The sequence below is a fragment of the Bactrocera oleae genome, chromosome 5 (genome assembly GCF_042242935.1).
Source record: "Bactrocera oleae isolate idBacOlea1 chromosome 5, idBacOlea1, whole genome shotgun sequence".
NCBI lineage: Eukaryota > Metazoa > Arthropoda > Insecta > Diptera > Tephritidae > Bactrocera > Bactrocera oleae.
This window is the reverse complement of record NC_091539.1, coordinates 1,680,000-1,698,267: the sequence shown is the minus strand read 5'-3', so window position 1 is coordinate 1,698,267 and position 18,268 is coordinate 1,680,000. Positions and strand designations below refer to the sequence as shown.

The following is an 18,268-nucleotide window of genomic DNA, read 5'->3' as shown; positions in this document are numbered from 1 at the left end:
GAGAAAATGCTAATCATAGACTGCATATTAATATTTTTCAAATTGAGTGCGGGAAGATCGATTTCGAAAATAATGTCAGCGTTATTTTCAAAATGACACTGCCAAGGTCATAGCGGAGCTTATAGTATGAGCCTTAAGGATTCGCGGACTTTGAAAAGCTGATTCGTAAGCAAAACTGTTGCCAAAACTAAATGCTTAGAGTTGTAGCTATTAATTACGAACGTTTCAAAAGACGGGGTCGAAAATGTCGGAATTCGGAGTTTGTTTAGTGTTTCTAGCGTATAGCCGTAGCTATCTCAGTACCGCCGCTAGATGTAAATTTTTGCAGCCGCTTCTTTTCTAAAGCTCGCTACTGCCTTCATTACTGAGCTCTCATGATCCGAAAATTCGTTTTTCGTCGACCAAAAGTTTGCAATTTCATAGAATCCAACGCATAAAAATGCCAGTTCACTCTCACGCCAACCTCAATGGGTTTGTTGCTACATATGTATAATCGTATGACTTTGCCACCCGAAATCACACATCAATTTCACTTTCAAAGCCATTCGAACCCATGTACCGTCTTTGTCCGGTTGCGAAAGGGGGGTGTATCCGCAACACCAACGGTATGAATACAACAATGCGTAGCCGTAAAATTATCGACAAATTTTCCGTGTTAACCTTTGTGTTTGCTCAACAGCCACCACCAACAGCACCACTACCACCATCATAGCACCGGTGAGTGCCATACAAACCAAGAAAAACAACAACAGGCCGGCCATCAAATACAATTAGTCACATTAGCTGACGTCTACGACTCTTCCCGGCTTCTACCAACTCAATGCAACTCTGCAAACATTTTATGGGTTAAGTATTGTTGTTGCTGCGTTTGTTAGGTTAGCTAGGTTTTTGGTTGTCATTAATTGTAAGTTAAAAAGTTATTTTCATTTAACACAATATCGATACGAGTACATATATATTGCAATCTTAACAAGACAAGAGGCAGATGTTCAACATCACCGCACACTAACACACAAGTACAAATATGGTTATGTATTGCGTTCGCATATATGGCAAACACGCATGCCGCAAAGTATGCTGGCGAATGAACCCTCGTACTCTGCGTCGTAGCCGCGCTGGCATCTGCCTTGTTTTTTTTTTATTTGTTGTTTATATTTTTGCTACGAGGTGTATGTGTATTTTCCAAGTTATATTTAAAATTTGCCTAATCATATTTGTTTGACTCTTCGTTGTTGTTTTGTTGCCGTCTCATGGCGCTTTCGCTATTTTACACTTTAGGATTAGGCATATTTGTTTAAATGCACGGCACTCGAGGTCTCAATTTTCCAACGGAGTCCCGTTTTAATTTCTACTTTCGCTAAATTGTCACGCACTACCGTTATATGAGTTCCGAAGCGAGCCGCGCCACTGTTTTGAGCACTTCAGCAGCTGTCTTTTAACATTTTTATTTTGTTTACCCCTTCCCCGGTCGCTGTTTTGCAGTTATTAAGTCATTAGAAAAGTGTGGTTATGTTGCCTAGGTAATGCGGATTTATTAGTATTAAATAAGCTTAATTTGTTGTGTTTAAATACGAGTTGGTAGGGGTAAGGTTTCAAGGATATATATAATGACTAAAGAAGTTTTAGAAATATATGAACTCACTGCATTTCTTGGCGAACTTAAGTTCCTTCGAGCTTTTTAAAGCTTAAACATAAAGCTCCGAATCAATCACAAAGCTCTCTCATATCTCAGTGGGAGGTACTCAAAGCTATTTTAATAGTAAATTAATTTAAATAAATATTAAATGCAAGCGCAAAAGCTGAGCTGAGCTTTGACAAGTTTTAAAACAGTGCTTTGGATAAAAAGCTCTCTAACTTCTCAGTGCGTGATTGATAAAGCTATTTTAATATTTAATGCAAAAAGCCCAGCTTTTGAGCTTTCACAAGTTTCAAACAGAGCTTTTTGAGCTTTCACGAGTTCTAAAAAAGCTCTTAGGATTTCTTGTATGAAGGGTTAAAGACAGTTGTGGTTGGTTGGTATAGTGACTAAGCTGAGCTGAGCTTTAACAAGTTTCAAAACAGCGCTTTGGAGCTTTCACGAGTTCTAAAAAAAGCTCTTGAGATTTCTTGTATGAAGGGTTAAAGACAGTTGTGGTTGGTTGGCATAGTGAAGTTTGCGCAAAGCTTAAAAGCTCGTCAAATATTCTTAACAATTTTAGATATTGGTCTTTTTTGTGACCAATTTCTGTGGATCTCGCACTACTGACTCATCTAAGACTACTGTTTAATTCAAAACAAAGGCAATCGCTTATAATGCTTTTTCGTATAATCATTTGCTCTCAAACACTTAACAAAAAAAAATCAGTTTCTTTTACTCACCATAAAGCTCATTTTCCTTAATCCACGCGCTACGCGCCGGATGCGCCAACACTGTGTGCGTCATCTGGTGATACGACGACAATTCATCACTAAAACTGGTGAAGTTCTTTGGCAAATATTGTCCAGCAGCGGCTGCGGCTGCCGCGGCCACGGCATTGTGATGACTAGCGATCAGGTGCGCGGTTGCTTGTGCTGAGGCAGCATTCGCCGCCACAGCCGCGGAGCTTTGATGGTGTGCTGAGACTGGCTGTACGTTGGCAGCGGTGCCATTGACGACACCACCTACAGCTGCTGGTGTTGGTGTGGTGCCGGCGGAGTGTTGTGTTGGCTGCTCATCGTTGGGTACCGTTAAGGTATTGCTGGAACCGGTGCCGCTCAAAACGGATGCCGGTGGTGTTAAGTGTGCGCTGTGAGCCTCACCGTTGCTGTTACTATTGTTATTGTTGTTATGTAAGCTAGTGTTATTGTTGTTGTGATGCTGAGGCAGATGATGTGGCAGGTGGCTAGAATGATGCTGCTGCTGCGCATGTTGACTAATATCCGTTTGGCTGTGTGGGCCAACGGCAGCGGCATGTGGCGGCCCGACGCCATTCTTCAGCTCGCTGCCGTCCAAATTGAGTATGTCCGATATGTGAAAGCCGGAGGAGCGTTGCGAGGGCGGCACCTTCGTATCGAAGAGACTGTTGGGGAGAGAGCGAGTGTGGGAAAAGTTAGCATGTGAGATATCATCTATTTGTTAACGTGTTTTATATATGAATGTGATGTGTGTACGAATATGTGTTTAGAAATAAAGTGTGAGGTGAGTTAGTCGCAAATAACGTTTCTCCGCTGCAAGTAAAAGTTTAATAACTTTCAGTCTAATCCGAAATAGACTAGTAAAATGATTACTCAAATTTTTTTCTTTTTTAAATATTTGAAGGTTTTGTGCAAAAAATGCTGGTCCGACTAGTCTCTAACTAAACACTTCCCAAAAATCTATGTTTTTCTATGGTTGTAACACACCTTTTTATGTTATTCTGACTTTTGTATAAAAAAGTTACGTTACGAACTGTCTACTTTCAAGGTAAACACTTTGAATAAACTGAGAGTATACGGTTTTAGTTTCGAGGCAGTCTACCGCTAGCAAGTGTATTGTATGACCATTGTAAGCACTGATTATGCTGACCGCACAATTGACCTTTCTCGAATGTTTTGCAGCCAAAACGAACGTCGGGAATTCCGCGCTCACATTACAACTACTTGTTACCTTAGCTGCGCTTTAAGGACAACCGTATTTCTACTTAAAAACTCCAAACAATATTTCAAGCACGTATTTCCCCAAAGTCACTACCGCGCGCGTACGCGGGAAATACCAACGCGTCGTCGCGTAATGCTCCTATTTACGCGTAGAGGCGGCGAGTAATATTACTTAGACGCCAAAAATAAATAGTTTTATAACACTATTGTGCTATTAAAAACAAACGAAATCCGCCGGCGATCACTCCCATCGTACGAAAGTGCTCAAGTGTCTGCGACTTCAGCGGAAAGACGACGAAAGGCTCTACGAGCTGCAAATGCACTTTCGGCACAGCGCAGATTTCGCTATGAAGGTTGCTGGCCGTTATGTTACGAGAGGAATTTCCACATTAGGTGCAATAGGGGAATTCCTGGCCAAATATGAAACACATGTGTGACCAAAAGTTGAGTAGTAAACGGGCGCGCAAGCGTACAAAGAAAATCAAAATGCAAACAAACAAAGCAGGCGAGTAATGTATATTGCCATAGCATAAATATATGAGCGCTAGGAACTTGGCAGCGACAAGGCAAGTGGACCGCGCACCAGCTCAAGCCGTCTGTGCTACTGCGAAACGAACGGAACGCTGACGTTTGCCGGAGGCACAGGTAGGCAATTGGGCAACAGCGCTGGCGACCGACTGTCTGGCAGTGCGGGATTCCCCAGGCGTAGAGGCGAACATGCGGCACGCTAACAAGATGACCTCTAAAGTAATGCCGCTGGCAAGCGTTGGTGCGACGAACTTGTAACGGCGTGGGAAATACTACAGCAGCAACACTTGCGAGCAGACGAAAGGCATAGACAGCCAGGCAGATAGACGGAAGATTTGTTGTGCGGACGTACATTGTGTATCAGTCCGGTCTATCGCCATAGATCACACTAGGTACGTATACAGTCGTAACCTGCGCCGTTCGCACTGTGCTGTTCGTTTGGGAAACTTCAATTTGGGAAAACCATAGATTGCAACGCAATCTGTTTATTGCAACTATTGTGTGTGTTTGTTGGTTGGTTGCAAGTGCAGGAAGTAACATATGTTTCGCATTTGCAACGCCTAGCGTGAACGATACAATGCGGAAGCAGAATGTCCGAGGTAACCTGTGAAAAGAAGATAAGATTGTACTCGCACAGGTACACTCGTGCGGTCGGCAAGAGCTATGCACTAAACGAGTTTCACTACTAATCAGATTTGATTGTTAATTGTTGTGGGTATTAAGAAAAATTTAAATCGAATTTATTTGAATTTGTTTGCTAAATGTAAGCTGACTTAAACGAGGTAGTGCGACAAATGTGGCATACACCGATTAGCTAGTCGATGGCTAAGACGTAAGCCTACACAGTAGCACAGTAAGTCCGGCTGAGCTCAAACATATGTGCGTGAGTGTGGCGGTGCACTGCCAAAGGTGCGAATAATCCGACGATTTGCTAGTTTAAATCGAAGTTAATTTATCAAAGGCAGGGATTTGCTCGGCAGCTCGCTGGTTGTAACTAAACTAAAAGAAGTCCGAAGAAAGAGCATGCGTAAGAAGCAAGCGTGTGCATTAAAAGAATGTCGGTATACTGAAACCCACACACCTTTGTGAATGTTCCTCATACGAGTGACGTTTTATTACGTGTTTACAGCCGATTATGGAGAGATACTGTCGGAGTATGGAGAGATAGGGTCGGCCCACATTATTTTAGGTTGAATGCTTTGTTAGTCGGGGAAACGCAACTATTTTAATTATCAAACTCAAAATATGAAAATTTTGAACTAAAAACGTTTGTCGCTTTGCAGTCGCGGATTTACCGAGCAATTAACCTTTAATCACGCCTATTTTTCTGGTAGTAAAGAGCTCGCGTACCTCACGAATATAGCTTTGAATCCTTCGAAGCTCAAAAAGTAGAAATTTTTCAATAATATCTTCATTACAGAGCTCGCGTAGCTCAATATTATAGCTTTGGATCCTTCGAGGTTCAAAGAGTAGAGATGTTCCAATAAAATCTTCATGTTTATTAAAATGAATTTTTTTGGAGCGCTACATAAAATTCCGCAGATTCCCACTTTTTCCCAAATCAAAGTGATGTATACTTTTTTGCAGCTTTCTTGTCTAGGAAGTTCCTCAATTAAGATATAACGCTTTGGTTTGCTTGAGCAACCCATCCTCAATATAGTCTGAGTTTGTCACGATGTTTGTAACATACAAAAGGAAACGTCAGAGACTCTAAAAAGTATATTATATGAATTATCAGCATAACGAGCCGAGTCGATTTAGCGATGTCTGTCAATCCGTCCGTCTGTATGTATTCGGACTTGTCGCTCAGTTTTTGAGATATCGATCTGAAATATTGCACCCATCCTTTTCTCACCAAGAAGGTGTTCATTTGTCGAAATGGCCGATATCGGACCACTATAGCATATAGCTGCCATACGAACTGAACGATCGAAATAAAGTACTTGTATGGGAAACTTTTTCATTTACCGAGATATCTTCACGAAATTCGGCATATGTTATTATCTAAAGAAATAGTGTAATCTTCGAAGAAATTTTTCAGTTCGGGTTATTATAGCCTATAGCTGCCATACAAACTGACCGATTAAAATCCAGTTTTTTTAGGAAAACTTTTATATTTTTGAACGGTTTATCGTTTCGTTAGTTTCTATAGAAATTTGATCTTTACAGACACTTCGTTTCGGAACTTAAAGAATGAGAAAAATAATAATTGAAATATTTTTTTACAACGTCAGAAAATCGAACCGGAAATGTTCTTTTGAGTGTATAAAAATTAGTTTTTTGTTTTGTCAAATTGGCTTAACGATCTTGAATAGCTATTGTTCAAAAAACCTGACCACTCTGCACACTCGCACAGGTAGCGAGTCCCCGAATTGAAATACTTGTGTCAAAATCAAAGGAATCACGTGTTTGTGAGTACCATTGTATTGATTTCCGTCTTTTTATTGACTTCCTTTATTTATAACACTTTGCGAGATCCATCTATAGAACTGGAGGCTGTGCGCATAGACAAGTGTGTGGATAATTGAAAGTCATTGACTTTGAAAGAATTAATATGTGATTCTTTAACAAGCGGATGTGTTAGCAAAGGGAAACGAACATAAATTTTCCGTTTGTTTTGGCATTGTTTGGGCCAAATTTGGCTACGTTTATTTGGGAGTTGATTTTTGCAGCTGAAAGCGTATAATTTTTTCTGTTCACACTTAAATTGCAGCGATCTCTGCATATTTCCTGCTGCAAAAGAACATGATTTGAAAATATATATGTATGTTCTCACGAAATTCGGCCCAAAACTTGGAAGGACGATTACCTTAGGCTTTCACTTTATAATTTGAGCACACTATATACCAAACTCCAACTAATATTGCGGAAAGTTTTCCAGAACTCTCGAATAAAGAAATATTTTCATGGAAAACCTTAAGGTTTTGCTCGACCCACTTAAAATTGTTCACTTTCTATATGCTTACCCCGGTAACGCGCTACGCAAAGCCGCCGGATAGAACGCGGGCAGCAGTGGATGTCCCCATGGTGGCAGCAGTATCGGTGACCAAGGCAGGAAAGGAGCCGCCGCTGCGGCAGCTGCAGCCGCGGACGGTACCATTAAACTGCTCATGCTGTGCAACGAAGGAAAGGAACTGAAAGCCGCCGCCGCTGCAGCATTTGTGGGCAAACGTAAATGATCTGCGATCGAGGTGGGCGTAACTGTCGCTGAGCTATACATGGGCACTGCACGTATAGGTGAATCGACTTGATCCTTTGTTGTGCACGCTGACGCTGTGGGCGATGTGGCGCGTGTGGGTGTGGAGGTGCGCGGCGGTGGCGGTAATGCGGGCGGTGTCGGTGTTCTAGAAGTACGTCGCGCTGTATGCAAATTGTTGCGCGGCTTGGTGGGCGAGGGTGGTGGTGTGGCGGCGCTGGAGGAGAGCGATTCAAGCGATTTCCGTCGGTGCAGTGGTGAACGCGTTGGCCGTACCGGCGACGGCGTGCGTTTGCGTTTCTCAGCCACTTTGACGGTGTTGGCGGTACGCGGCTGCGGCAGTAGAGTAATCTTTATGTAAAAGTTTTAGCTTTAAAAGATTGCTGAGGTCTAGTAAACTGCTGATACACTTTTGCCTACGATTGATTAGTCAAGGACGTCTGTTGGTGCGCGTGTAATTAACTTTTCTTTGTTTAAATGATCACTGGTTTAATGAACACTTTAGATAAATATGGTCCATTGACCGGGCTTCATACATAAAAAACACACTTTTTTATTGTTTCTTAACATAACTTTTAACGACTTAACGTAACTTCACTTGGTTTTTCAACAAAATCAGTTTCTGTGCTTTTCGAACTCTGTTTTTATGCACGCGTTCACGTTCCGTGATTTTAGTGGGCGTACTAGCTGTTAATAGGCATGCTCTTCAGTTCGAGTACTAGTCGAATTTGGCTGCTCGAATTGAGACCGCGTACACTTTTCAAACTGAAGTGTCATCAACAACTAACGAGTCGCCGTGTATGCCAAGAAGCCACAACCAGTCAGCCAGTCGACCAACCAACGCATCAGCCCAGTTCAGGCAGCTAGGCCCGGCAGCCCAGGCCAACCAACGGCAGTGCAGTCAATGCATTGCACATTCAAACAAACAAACAAAAGTCATCAACAACCACCAATACACACACACACACACAAACACGTGTGGAGAGTCTTATGAAGAACGTCAGCCATCGAGCAGTAAATAGGTATGCGGACAGACAGGCCAACAGGCAAGCCTTTGTGCAACTTCATTCACTCGGTCGGCGCAACAACAAAGTCATTCAGCTGAATTGTTTCCTTTTTCGATCGATTTTACTAAGTGGCTTCTCATGTCCTGCGCGCACAATAACAACAAACACTACAACACAAGCACGCATACTTCAGTCGAGAGCGGTGGAGCGGTTATCGAGTCGAGTCGAGTAGAGTAGAGTAGAGTGGAGTGGAGTGGAAAAAGCAACCAGCAACCACCACCGTAGCAGCGCTCGCAGGCTCGGCCCAGTCGACTCGTTGTCTATTTTGCTTGCCTCGTGTGTTTGTGCCGGTGTGCGTGTTGTGATGAGTGAATTATCCTTGTGCTCGAGAGGCTGTCTATGCGTGCGACTGCAATGGCTAATATGCTGTCGTTGCCTTCGTGACCACGACTCGTCGTGTGCTCTGTACGAAGCGGCTTAGATAGCCGAGAGGGTACTTGAGTGTTGAGTTGGAATTTCGAGTTCCACCATTGTCTGTGGTGCTAAGTAGGGCACTACTGTGTGCTACTTATGACTTTTGTTGTTGTTGTTTGTGTTGCTTGTTTTTGTTGTTGCGTACATATTGCGTCTTTGAAACCCAGCTTCCAACGGGCCAGGGACGCTTGAAACGGCCAGCCAATCAAGCAGCAAGAAGCAGCGCTGCGACTATAGCGCTGAGCGCGGTTTGTGGAGCTCTATTCTTGGCAACGTCTGCGCTGGAGCGCAATTAGCGTGTAAGCGTTGTTGCACACTAGTAGGAGGCTTTTGAACCGGTAGCTGCTGTGAGTTTTGGTGAGTGAAATTTCAATGATGTGCTGCTGGAGACCCACATCGGCGGCCATATTGGCATGGTGCCATAAATTCTGGTTCCTGCTCTGTCGAGCTTAAGCGTCTACAGCGACCAGCAGCAGCAATACATTGGTTTCAAGCTTTACGTAATGTGCTTAGTTGTTGTCTTATGCTAGTTTTGATTGTTTTTGTAATCTGCTTCATGTCATAAGGTTATGCTTTGCCGTTCCGTTGCTGCTCAGCGCTTATGTGCGCTTACTTCCGCTCTGATATTGCAACGTCAACATTTCCATTTTCATCATCATGCTCATCTGTCTGAGTGTGTTATGTGTTTGGGTTTTTAGAAAAGCCAATAGCCGCATTGTCATCAGTTTTTACGTAATACTACTCTATTAGCTGCCACTACAACAACAGCAGTTGTAACTAATCTTATTACATCTGTTCTTATTGCTTATTTCTCTTTTAGTCATAGCTGTGGGGAGTCCAGTTAACTTATAGGCTCAATGCAGATATTAGTTACTACTTTTTAGGCTTAGTTGGCTCTGCCTTGACTTTCATACTTTCTTTAGAGCGCTTTTTAGGCACGTGTTACGTTGTAGGTACACACTTGCTAGGCTTAGAGACCTTTATAAATAAGTTGGGTTAATAAATGACTGGCATTGCAGTTGTAGTAGTTCTCTACTATTCATACATTGAGATCTCTTCCATATATAGTAGGCGATGGGTGACAGACCCGCATTAGTATAGCTAGAACTACATAGTAGACATGACAAGCGACATATTCCTGCTGCAAGAACATATTGTGAAGCTGCCAATCATTTCAACTTTCTGGAGCCCAAGTAGTGGTATTTTTGTCTACCATATCCGCACTTCTACTTTTAATAAGTACTGCGAAGGTGTGTCAAACAGATTGCTTCGACATCGCCGCTTCACAATAAGAGATGTAATAACTTTTACTCAGCGAAAGCACACAGTTGTAAGCAGTTTTTTTCTACCTTAAATCTAAATACTATAGGCCTAGGTGCGTTAGACAGCCACTCTACCTCTCTACCTAAATCTAAATACAGTGCGTTTGAACTTTGTTTACCAATTATGAGCAGGTCTATAGAAATAAAATTTAGCTTCCTAGTTCACAATGAACATACTCGCTTTAAAAGAGCATGCTGGTGTAATCTAGATTATTGTGCAATACTTATAGTCTAAACAGTCACTGACGTAAAACCGTCGACCGAATCAGCTGATACGAACAATCTTATGAGAGCGCAATGTAAATGAACAGTCACGACCGCGAGCATAATTTTGGACATATAAGGTTTGATATGGGCGTTAAGTACGGCAGGGAAGAATGTCGGTGACTGTTTGAAGCATGAGTCTCTCAAATGTAGACGAGTTGCCTGAATTATATTGCTCAAAACCACAAATGGATTGTTTCAGATGTCTATATTTGTAAACTGATTATACTACTTAGAGTTTAGCTTGTGTCAGAGCAGGGCGCCCAGGTTATAGTGGTCATTTTTACGCAGTGTGTCAAAGTTTTAGCTGCGTTGCTTCTACCATTTGTGGCTTTAGTTTTAATGCCATCTGTGAAATGGGTAACCCGGTAACTCTGTAAACTGTTTTTCTATATTAAATTGGAGAGATTTCATAAAAAAGCGCATGATGGATTGCAGAAAATCTTTTTTGAGTAACTAATTACGAAGAATTAGTAGGTGGCTGTGAATGCAGCAGCGAATTTCAAGTAGTAATGCTGGATATCAGAGCGAGCTGAACGTATGCAATACTAGGAGAGCAGGCTGTTGGTCATCTCAACTGTAACTCTTCTCTCTATTAAACGTTTAACAGGTTTTTGCGGCACATTGCAGTGACAAATTGAACTTTTTAAACAAAATCAGACTTGGTTTTAGCTGCAGTTTGCGCCTAGACTAAACTTGTTGCTAATGCTTATCGATATTGTGGGCTCAATTGGTATTACTTTTGAAAAATTCGAAACACGTGGCAGGCAGGTGAAGTTAAAGGAAAGCAGTCGACTATATTGGCAATACTACTGAGTTAATTTTCAATCGGATATAAAACCGGTGCCGTTATTATTTCGTAGAACAAACTTTGTGAAAATGTTGCAACGTTTTCTGAGAGTATACCGTTGCTAGATATCTGCATTGTGAATTGGTACTGAGTATATTTCTATTCAGTATAAGAATAAAATCAAATGCAAATCATGGAAATTATACGCTCTGCCTCTTTTAAAGTAAATAAATTACTTTTGAGAAGGCTCATAATGAACGCAAATTTATTGAAACCTATTTATGTATGCGACACACACTACTTGCGCTTTGAGAGGCCACTCCAGCGCACATTCGCGTATGCGTTGCGAAAAAGGATATGAAACCGAAAAATCTAATAAAGTTCTCAAATGACGGATACTAAACATTCAACAAGGATTACATTACGCCAGACAGCCCCTAAAAGCATGCCACACGCACAACGTACATTTGTACATCTATATATGTATGTGTGTATATGTGCCCAAGCAAGCAAAGCTGAAAATACATATGCTTTTCGAACAAAGATGGCTAACAATGCCAGCAATAACAATAAAAACAATAAGCGCAACAACAACAGCAATAATAATAATGTAATATGCTTAGTACTCGCTGGAGTGTGTGAACAACCAAAACCGTTTCGAAAAAATTACGAAATCAGTGCAACAAAAACGCTTTTAAATGTGCATAGCACAGCAACAACACTAACAAAAAAAAAATACAAACGCTAACGCCTCCCAACCAGTTCCACGCTACATTAGTAAAAAGGCACGAAGCATTGTTGTTGCGCGCATAGCGCTGCATAGCTAATTAGTAGGTAGAGCGCGTCGCGCTCTGCTCAAACAGCCAATCAAAATGCGACGCTGGCTTTGTTGTTGCCTACTGCATGCCAGTGGGTTTTGCATGGAAGTGTGCGAGCGCGAGCGAGTAGGCAACTGCATTAAGCGTATAACTATTTATGTTTGCCTTTGTTGCCGTCGCAGCACTTGCGCATTGCATTAACGGGATTTTGGGAAATTTTCTCGCGCTACTCCTTCGCTTTAAGCAGCAAAAGGATATTGAGCAGCATGCGGGAAATTCCTAGTTGCTTGTTGCGGCGTTCAAGTGCCACAAGCGCTAGGCCGCTGATAATGGCGTCTATGAAAGAGAACAAAAGAGCAAAAGAGCGAGATGCGTAGTTTTGTTAGCGCAAGGATGTGCCAGCTGCGCTTATGAAAAATATGCTTGTTAAATAATTGTGCACGCCTACTTGCGGGGTTTTCCACACGTTGCACTACATACGTGAGCGCTTAATAGTAGTTGCTCTTTTGTTTTCAAGCGCTCGTTAGCGTTAATGGTGTTGTGAAGAGTGCGCAGCATACACTTTTTGCCTTCCAGCTTGAATGTTCGTTTGCGCCGTTAACAAGTGCATATTTCCAGTGTACGTTAAATATTATTTGAAGCGCATACATAAACATTATTAATACATAAGCGGTGCTTCTTAAATAAAAATTCGATTTTGACGTCTTCAACTGTCTAGCGCTGTACGGACAACATTCGCCCAACACACCAGCTCCATAAATATGGGTATGCGCGCTCATTCTTTCACTTTTCTGTATATTTATGTAGCTGGGGTAACTGCTGCTCGGCACTCGACAGGACATAGGTGTGGCTTGCTCCACTTAGAACGCGGCTCATGGCAAAGTATATACTCACTTAAATTGATATGCCGAGTAGCACTTAGTTCGTATACTATATTTGCACACTTATGGACGCACAAAAACACACACACGCTTATGTAGTGTTACTCGCATGTTTATATATATGTGTATATGTCCTTGCGTTTTTGGGACGCCTGGAGTGGCGTCACTCATGTGTTGAGTGTATGCATGCCTGGCGGCCATTTATTAAAGTCATTAGCATCTACTGTTTATTATGTATTTTGCCGTGTCATATAGACACTTTCATTAGGCTTTATATGCATATGTGTATTAAAAATAATATGAATATATATATACAAACTTTTTAAAGCCAACGGCGCTTTCTAGTTACGGCAGTATGCTAGTAGTTATGTGTGTGTGCATATAATTTCTGTAAGTATTAAAATTCGCTAAAGTTCATGCCGGTAAAGTTTGGCTGATGCGCGAAAAGTTTTAGCAACTTTTATCACCCGTAGTTTATTGCACTTAGTGCCAGGTTTTTTTTGCGAATCTACATAATTATTTACACAGCATTTTTGTAAGCCGATTTCCACGAGTCTTTTACCTACGCTTGCCGCAAATCTTACAACTCAAAACTGTCTTGAAGCTAAATAAAAACATTTTTCTAAAATTCTCGGTAAAATCTTCACAAAGCATTGTCGCTACCAAGCGTGCGCGCTAAGCACTTGAATATAAATGCCGCAAGTGTTTGGTTAGCAGCCAACGTTTATTCCAACGCAGAGCACGACTCTTCAAGTGAGTACTGCAGCATAATCGTTTGATAAGGTCTAGTGATATCTAAGGCTTCCATTCATTATTATTTATAAGACCAGTTCTTGTTGTAGCTTCACACCTTCAAGATATACAGCTATATATTAAGACCGAAAGTTTCCGGTTTTTTTTTCGATAATCGCGGTTTGGTTAATCATAAATTTATTCCAACGGGACAGACGGTCAATAAAGAGTATTATTTGAGCGTTTAAAGGCGTTTGCGCGAAAACATCCGTCATAAACGGGCGGAATTGTGGACCAACAATTCATGGATCCACCGCACCGAGCTGTAGTTGTGAGCGATTTTAAACCAAAAACTCATTCAATACTCAACTCAACTCAATCAATCGATCAACCACCGTATTCACCGAATTTGGTCCCATGCGACGTTTTTGTTTCCAAAACTCAAGTAACCACTGCGTGGAACCCGTTTCGACTCAATTGAGGCCGTAAAACAAAATTCACAGAGGGAACTGAAGGCAATCCTGGACAGCGCCTAGAAGCCATGTTACGATGATTAGAAAAAGAGTTGGCATATAAGTATCGCTTCAGAAGGAGCATATTTTGAAGGCGACAAAATTAATATGGTTGAAGATTAAAAATTTTTCATTTTATTTACAATTTCCGGAAACTTTCTGGTCTTAATGTATGATTGCAACAACATAATACAAAAGACTCGCTACGTTAGCGCAAATAACTCAGATTAACATGAATCCTAGTGAGTTGATCGTCTCTACATAGCGCGCTCTGAACCATATTTAGTTCAGTTTAAGTTGACGTTCCTAGAATTATAATATCTTTTTTTATAAGTAGTGAAAATATATTAGATTGTAAGCAGAAGCTAAGAGATCTGGTAGTACTTTGTCTACATCTTTCGCTTCGTGAGTAATGGCGTTGCAGGCTCTGCTGTAACTCCGGTATTGCTTGAAAATGGTTTGGCTATAAGAAAGTGACATAAAAATAATATTACTCCATTTCTAGTTGACATAGTAAGGCTTATTTGCAGCTATGCTACAAAGCGCCATGATCTTCACGCAGCTGCAATTGAACTTTGGTTCGTCGTTCTCTTCAAAAATCGAAGCTGTGCGGTAGTATCGTGCGGAACAAATATGGCTTTCGACAAAAATATTTCAGTTTCGTTCGATTTAAGTAAAATTTTAGTTTTTTAGTTCTCATAACTGTCTCTTAACCGCAGGAATCGTCTTGTTACACGATACTACTTACTATTTTCGTAGTAATAACTAGACTACTAACTGCTTTTTAGGCGCCATTGAAGATCGGCTGATGTTATTTCAACTGTGAAGACTACAAGTATTGATGCTTGTACTGCGCAAGCTTCAAGAATATAAATTTAGTCTGTTGGTCGCGAACTTTCAATAAAACTGCGCACTTCGCTTGAGATCTAATTTGTTATAGGGAATACAATTTAGATCTTCAGCAGTTTGTCTTAAAAAATATTTTCCAGTTTTTTCTGTTTTTTAAATGAGCTTTGTTGGATTTATATAACATACTTTTGAGCTTCATCCACAAACAGATAGGTCTTTATAATACAAGGTATAAACTGAATCTCGAGTTCCTTCGAAGTTAGTTCGTGTAAAGATTGTCGCTTTTCGTCATTCTGCAGACCGTTAATGGTTATTTTTTATTAGTAAAGCAACTACAGTTACAAGTATGCACTCTACAGCCCACCCTTAACCCGCTCAACTCTCTCTCGCTGAAGTACGTTATCAAAAAGCAGATGCTACAAAACATGAGTTTATGCAAACAATCCCAACAAGAGTCCTCAACTTTAGGCAGTGGTGTTTCAATGCGGATACTGCGTCTGCTTACCGAGTGCTTGCCCGAGGCCAGAGTCGCAGCTCTTTACGAAACAAAGCAATTCAAAAACTATTTAGGCAGAGGATTTTACAAAAACATAAAAGTCGAAAAGCAAAAAAGTAGCTTATGATAATAAAAATAAATATGCCAATAATGGAAAGGCGAGGCAGAGCGGAGTAGAGCGAGCAAGAGAGGGATGAGTTGAATTAAATAACGAGCAAAGCAACAACCCCAATTAGCGTAAATATGTATAAACAGCATTATTTAGATAAATGTTATTGGGATTGAATGACACTTTATGCCGCTATCTGTGTGTGTGTGTGTATGATATGTATGTGCGTAAGCCTTGACAAGCGCTAATAAAACTAAAAAAGGCGGAAAAGCGTAAAAAATCGCTACAACAAATTAGTGGAATGCGCAAAAACAAAAAAACAAAACCGAAGTGTGAAGCAGCGCGGTGAGGACACGTGAGGAGCGCTAAGCAACAACAAATCACAGTTAGAGAGCGCTGAAGTAGCGGCAGATGCTGCTGTTGGCTGTCATTGAAACGCGCTGTAGGTGTACGCCAATATCGATGCTTAGAATTCGACTATATAAATTTCTATGCCTCTTCATATATGTATGTACATATGTGCGTGCGTGTGTGTGCGTGAGCACACTCCAACCAGCATCTGCAGCCGCTCGAAACGCTTGGTTTGTGTGTGCCTTTATGGCAGCCGCAGATTTACACCTTTTCAAATGCAATTGAATTACACATATGTGTATGCATACATACATATATACACATACATATATATGTGTGTGTGCCTGTGTGCTTTTCAGATTTTGTTGTCTCTGCAACACGGCTATTTGTCATCCATTTTAATTTCTCTTTCCGGTTTCGTTCGATTCGGTTCATTAAGTACGATGCCATTGAGGAAGTGGCAAAAAAAACAATAACAACAACAGCAATAAAAAGTGTTCGTTTGTATGTATACGTATATAAAAGAATGAAGGTGCTGCCATGTTTTTCTCAAGCATCTCATTGAATTTGTATTGGGAAAAAATTAAAAAAAAAAAGTACAAAATAGAAAAAGGACGGAAGAAATGAGTTTCTAGTGAGGCTGCAGTGTGTATACTCGTATGAGTGTGCGAAAGTATGTGTTGCTAGAATCTGGTCACACCTTTCTTGCGGCCAATATAATTAATTGATGATTAATGAAAAAAATTGAAAAAAAATAGAAAGAATACAAAAAAAAAACAATAAAACTATACAAAAAATTGAAAAAAAGAAAATAAAAGAAAAATTGAAAAAATACTAAAAAAAAAGAAAAATTGAAAAAAATAGAAAGAATACAAAAAAATTAAAAATATACAAAAAAAAAAAAATAATATGTAAAAAAAAAATTTTTAAATATTGGAAAAAAAATTGAAAAAAATACCAAAAATATACGAAAAACGAATATATTAAAAAAAATGTAAAAAAGTTGCAATACAAATGTTAGCAACAAAAATGATGACAAATCAATTGTTCAAGCGTCTTTTGACTTCTCAGTTGAATTACAACATTCTTACAACACCGCCTTCAAGGCGTTACGAGCGGCTTGTAGCAGCCGATACAAACATATTTAGGCGCAATAATACGTCACTTCCTATACTTGCATCGTTTTTGTTGCTTTTGCTTTTGTCACTAGTCAAAAATCATTGTCTGCCGTGTCCTGCTGCAGTACAGCATCTGTATTTGCGCAAAGACAATAAATCGCATATTAGTTAGGGACCAGCTGTGCATACAGACGCAATCGGCGTTGCTCTCAAATCTCTTTCGAATTGCTATACAAGCTAATTTTCATGTTTAACTATATAACCTCTTCTTCGCCAACCAATTTTCTGGCAGCAGTTCGATGCATTCAGCAATTGTCTACTCTATTATCCCTTTGTGTTCGATGTGTAAACTTATGTAGGCTTTTGTCGCGTTTCATGTAGCCTCTTGCATGCTTCCGGTTAGGTTATAAGAATTTTAGGGGATAGCAGCTTGTGAATATTATTGTATGGATATATTGAAATTAAAAAAAAAAAATTAAAAAAAATTAAAAAAAAAAGTTTTTTTCATTAAAAAAAAATGTTTTAAAATTTTTTAAATGCATAAAAAAATTCAATCAAAATTCAAATTGCTAAACATATTAAATAAATGCTTATACATTGAAGAAATCAGAAGTCAACTTAAAATTGTAAAAATGTTTCCGTTATGCAAAATAGTCGAGGAAATATTGAAAAAGTACATAAATCAAGACAGCTTGTTTCGAAAAAGCCAAAATTAAGTGGTTATATCCACCTGCATATGAGAAAAACCGCGTTTTAGTGATTCTTTTATGAAGAGACATTTTACTTAATAAATAAGTAAAAAAAAAAGCCTGCCCTCAACAAACTGATTGGACCTTATCAGTGTGGCTTTAGAAAGGCAAAATCTACTATTGACTAGATATTCACTATGCGTCAAATCTTGGAAGAGACCCGTGAAAAGAAGATCGACATACACCACCTCTTCGTCGGTTTTAAAGCCGCTAACGACAGCACGAAAAGGAGCTGCCTCCGTGCCGCTATGTCTAAACTTGGCATCTCCGTCAAATTAATACGGCTATGTAAACTGACGTTGAGCAACATCAAAAGCTCCGTCAGTATCGGGAGGAACCTCTCGGAGCCGATCGATACTGATGTGTAAATTGACGTTGAAAAACACGAAGAGCTCCGTCAGGATCGGCAGGGGCTTCTCGGAGCCGTTGCATACCAAGCGAGGTTTCAGACAAAGCAGACTCCTTATCTGGACAAAAT

The 18,268-nt window shown here is 40.4% G+C and overlaps 1 protein-coding gene and 1 long non-coding RNA gene across 6 annotated transcripts in view; one reads left to right on the top strand and one right to left on the bottom strand.

The window, feature by feature from the left end:
• The window catches only part of LOC118680296 (uncharacterized), a 93,524-nt gene that overhangs the window by 24,219 nt on the left and 51,037 nt on the right, over window positions 1-18,268 (top strand). The window lies entirely within an intron of this gene.
• Window positions 1-18,268, bottom strand: part of vnd (ventral nervous system defective) — a 35,347-nt gene that overhangs the window by 2,923 nt on the left and 14,156 nt on the right. For 4 of the 5 annotated variants that reach the window (XM_070110532.1, XM_070110533.1, XM_014242809.3 and 1 more), the window contains one exon: window positions 2,359-3,038. In XM_070110532.1, coding sequence (XP_069966633.1) covers window positions 2,359-3,038 — 680 coding nt within the window. Of the gene's footprint in view, window positions 1-2,358; window positions 3,039-7,088; window positions 8,241-18,268 lie in introns of those variants that run through there. The other variant, XM_014242808.3, reaches the window with a different exon arrangement.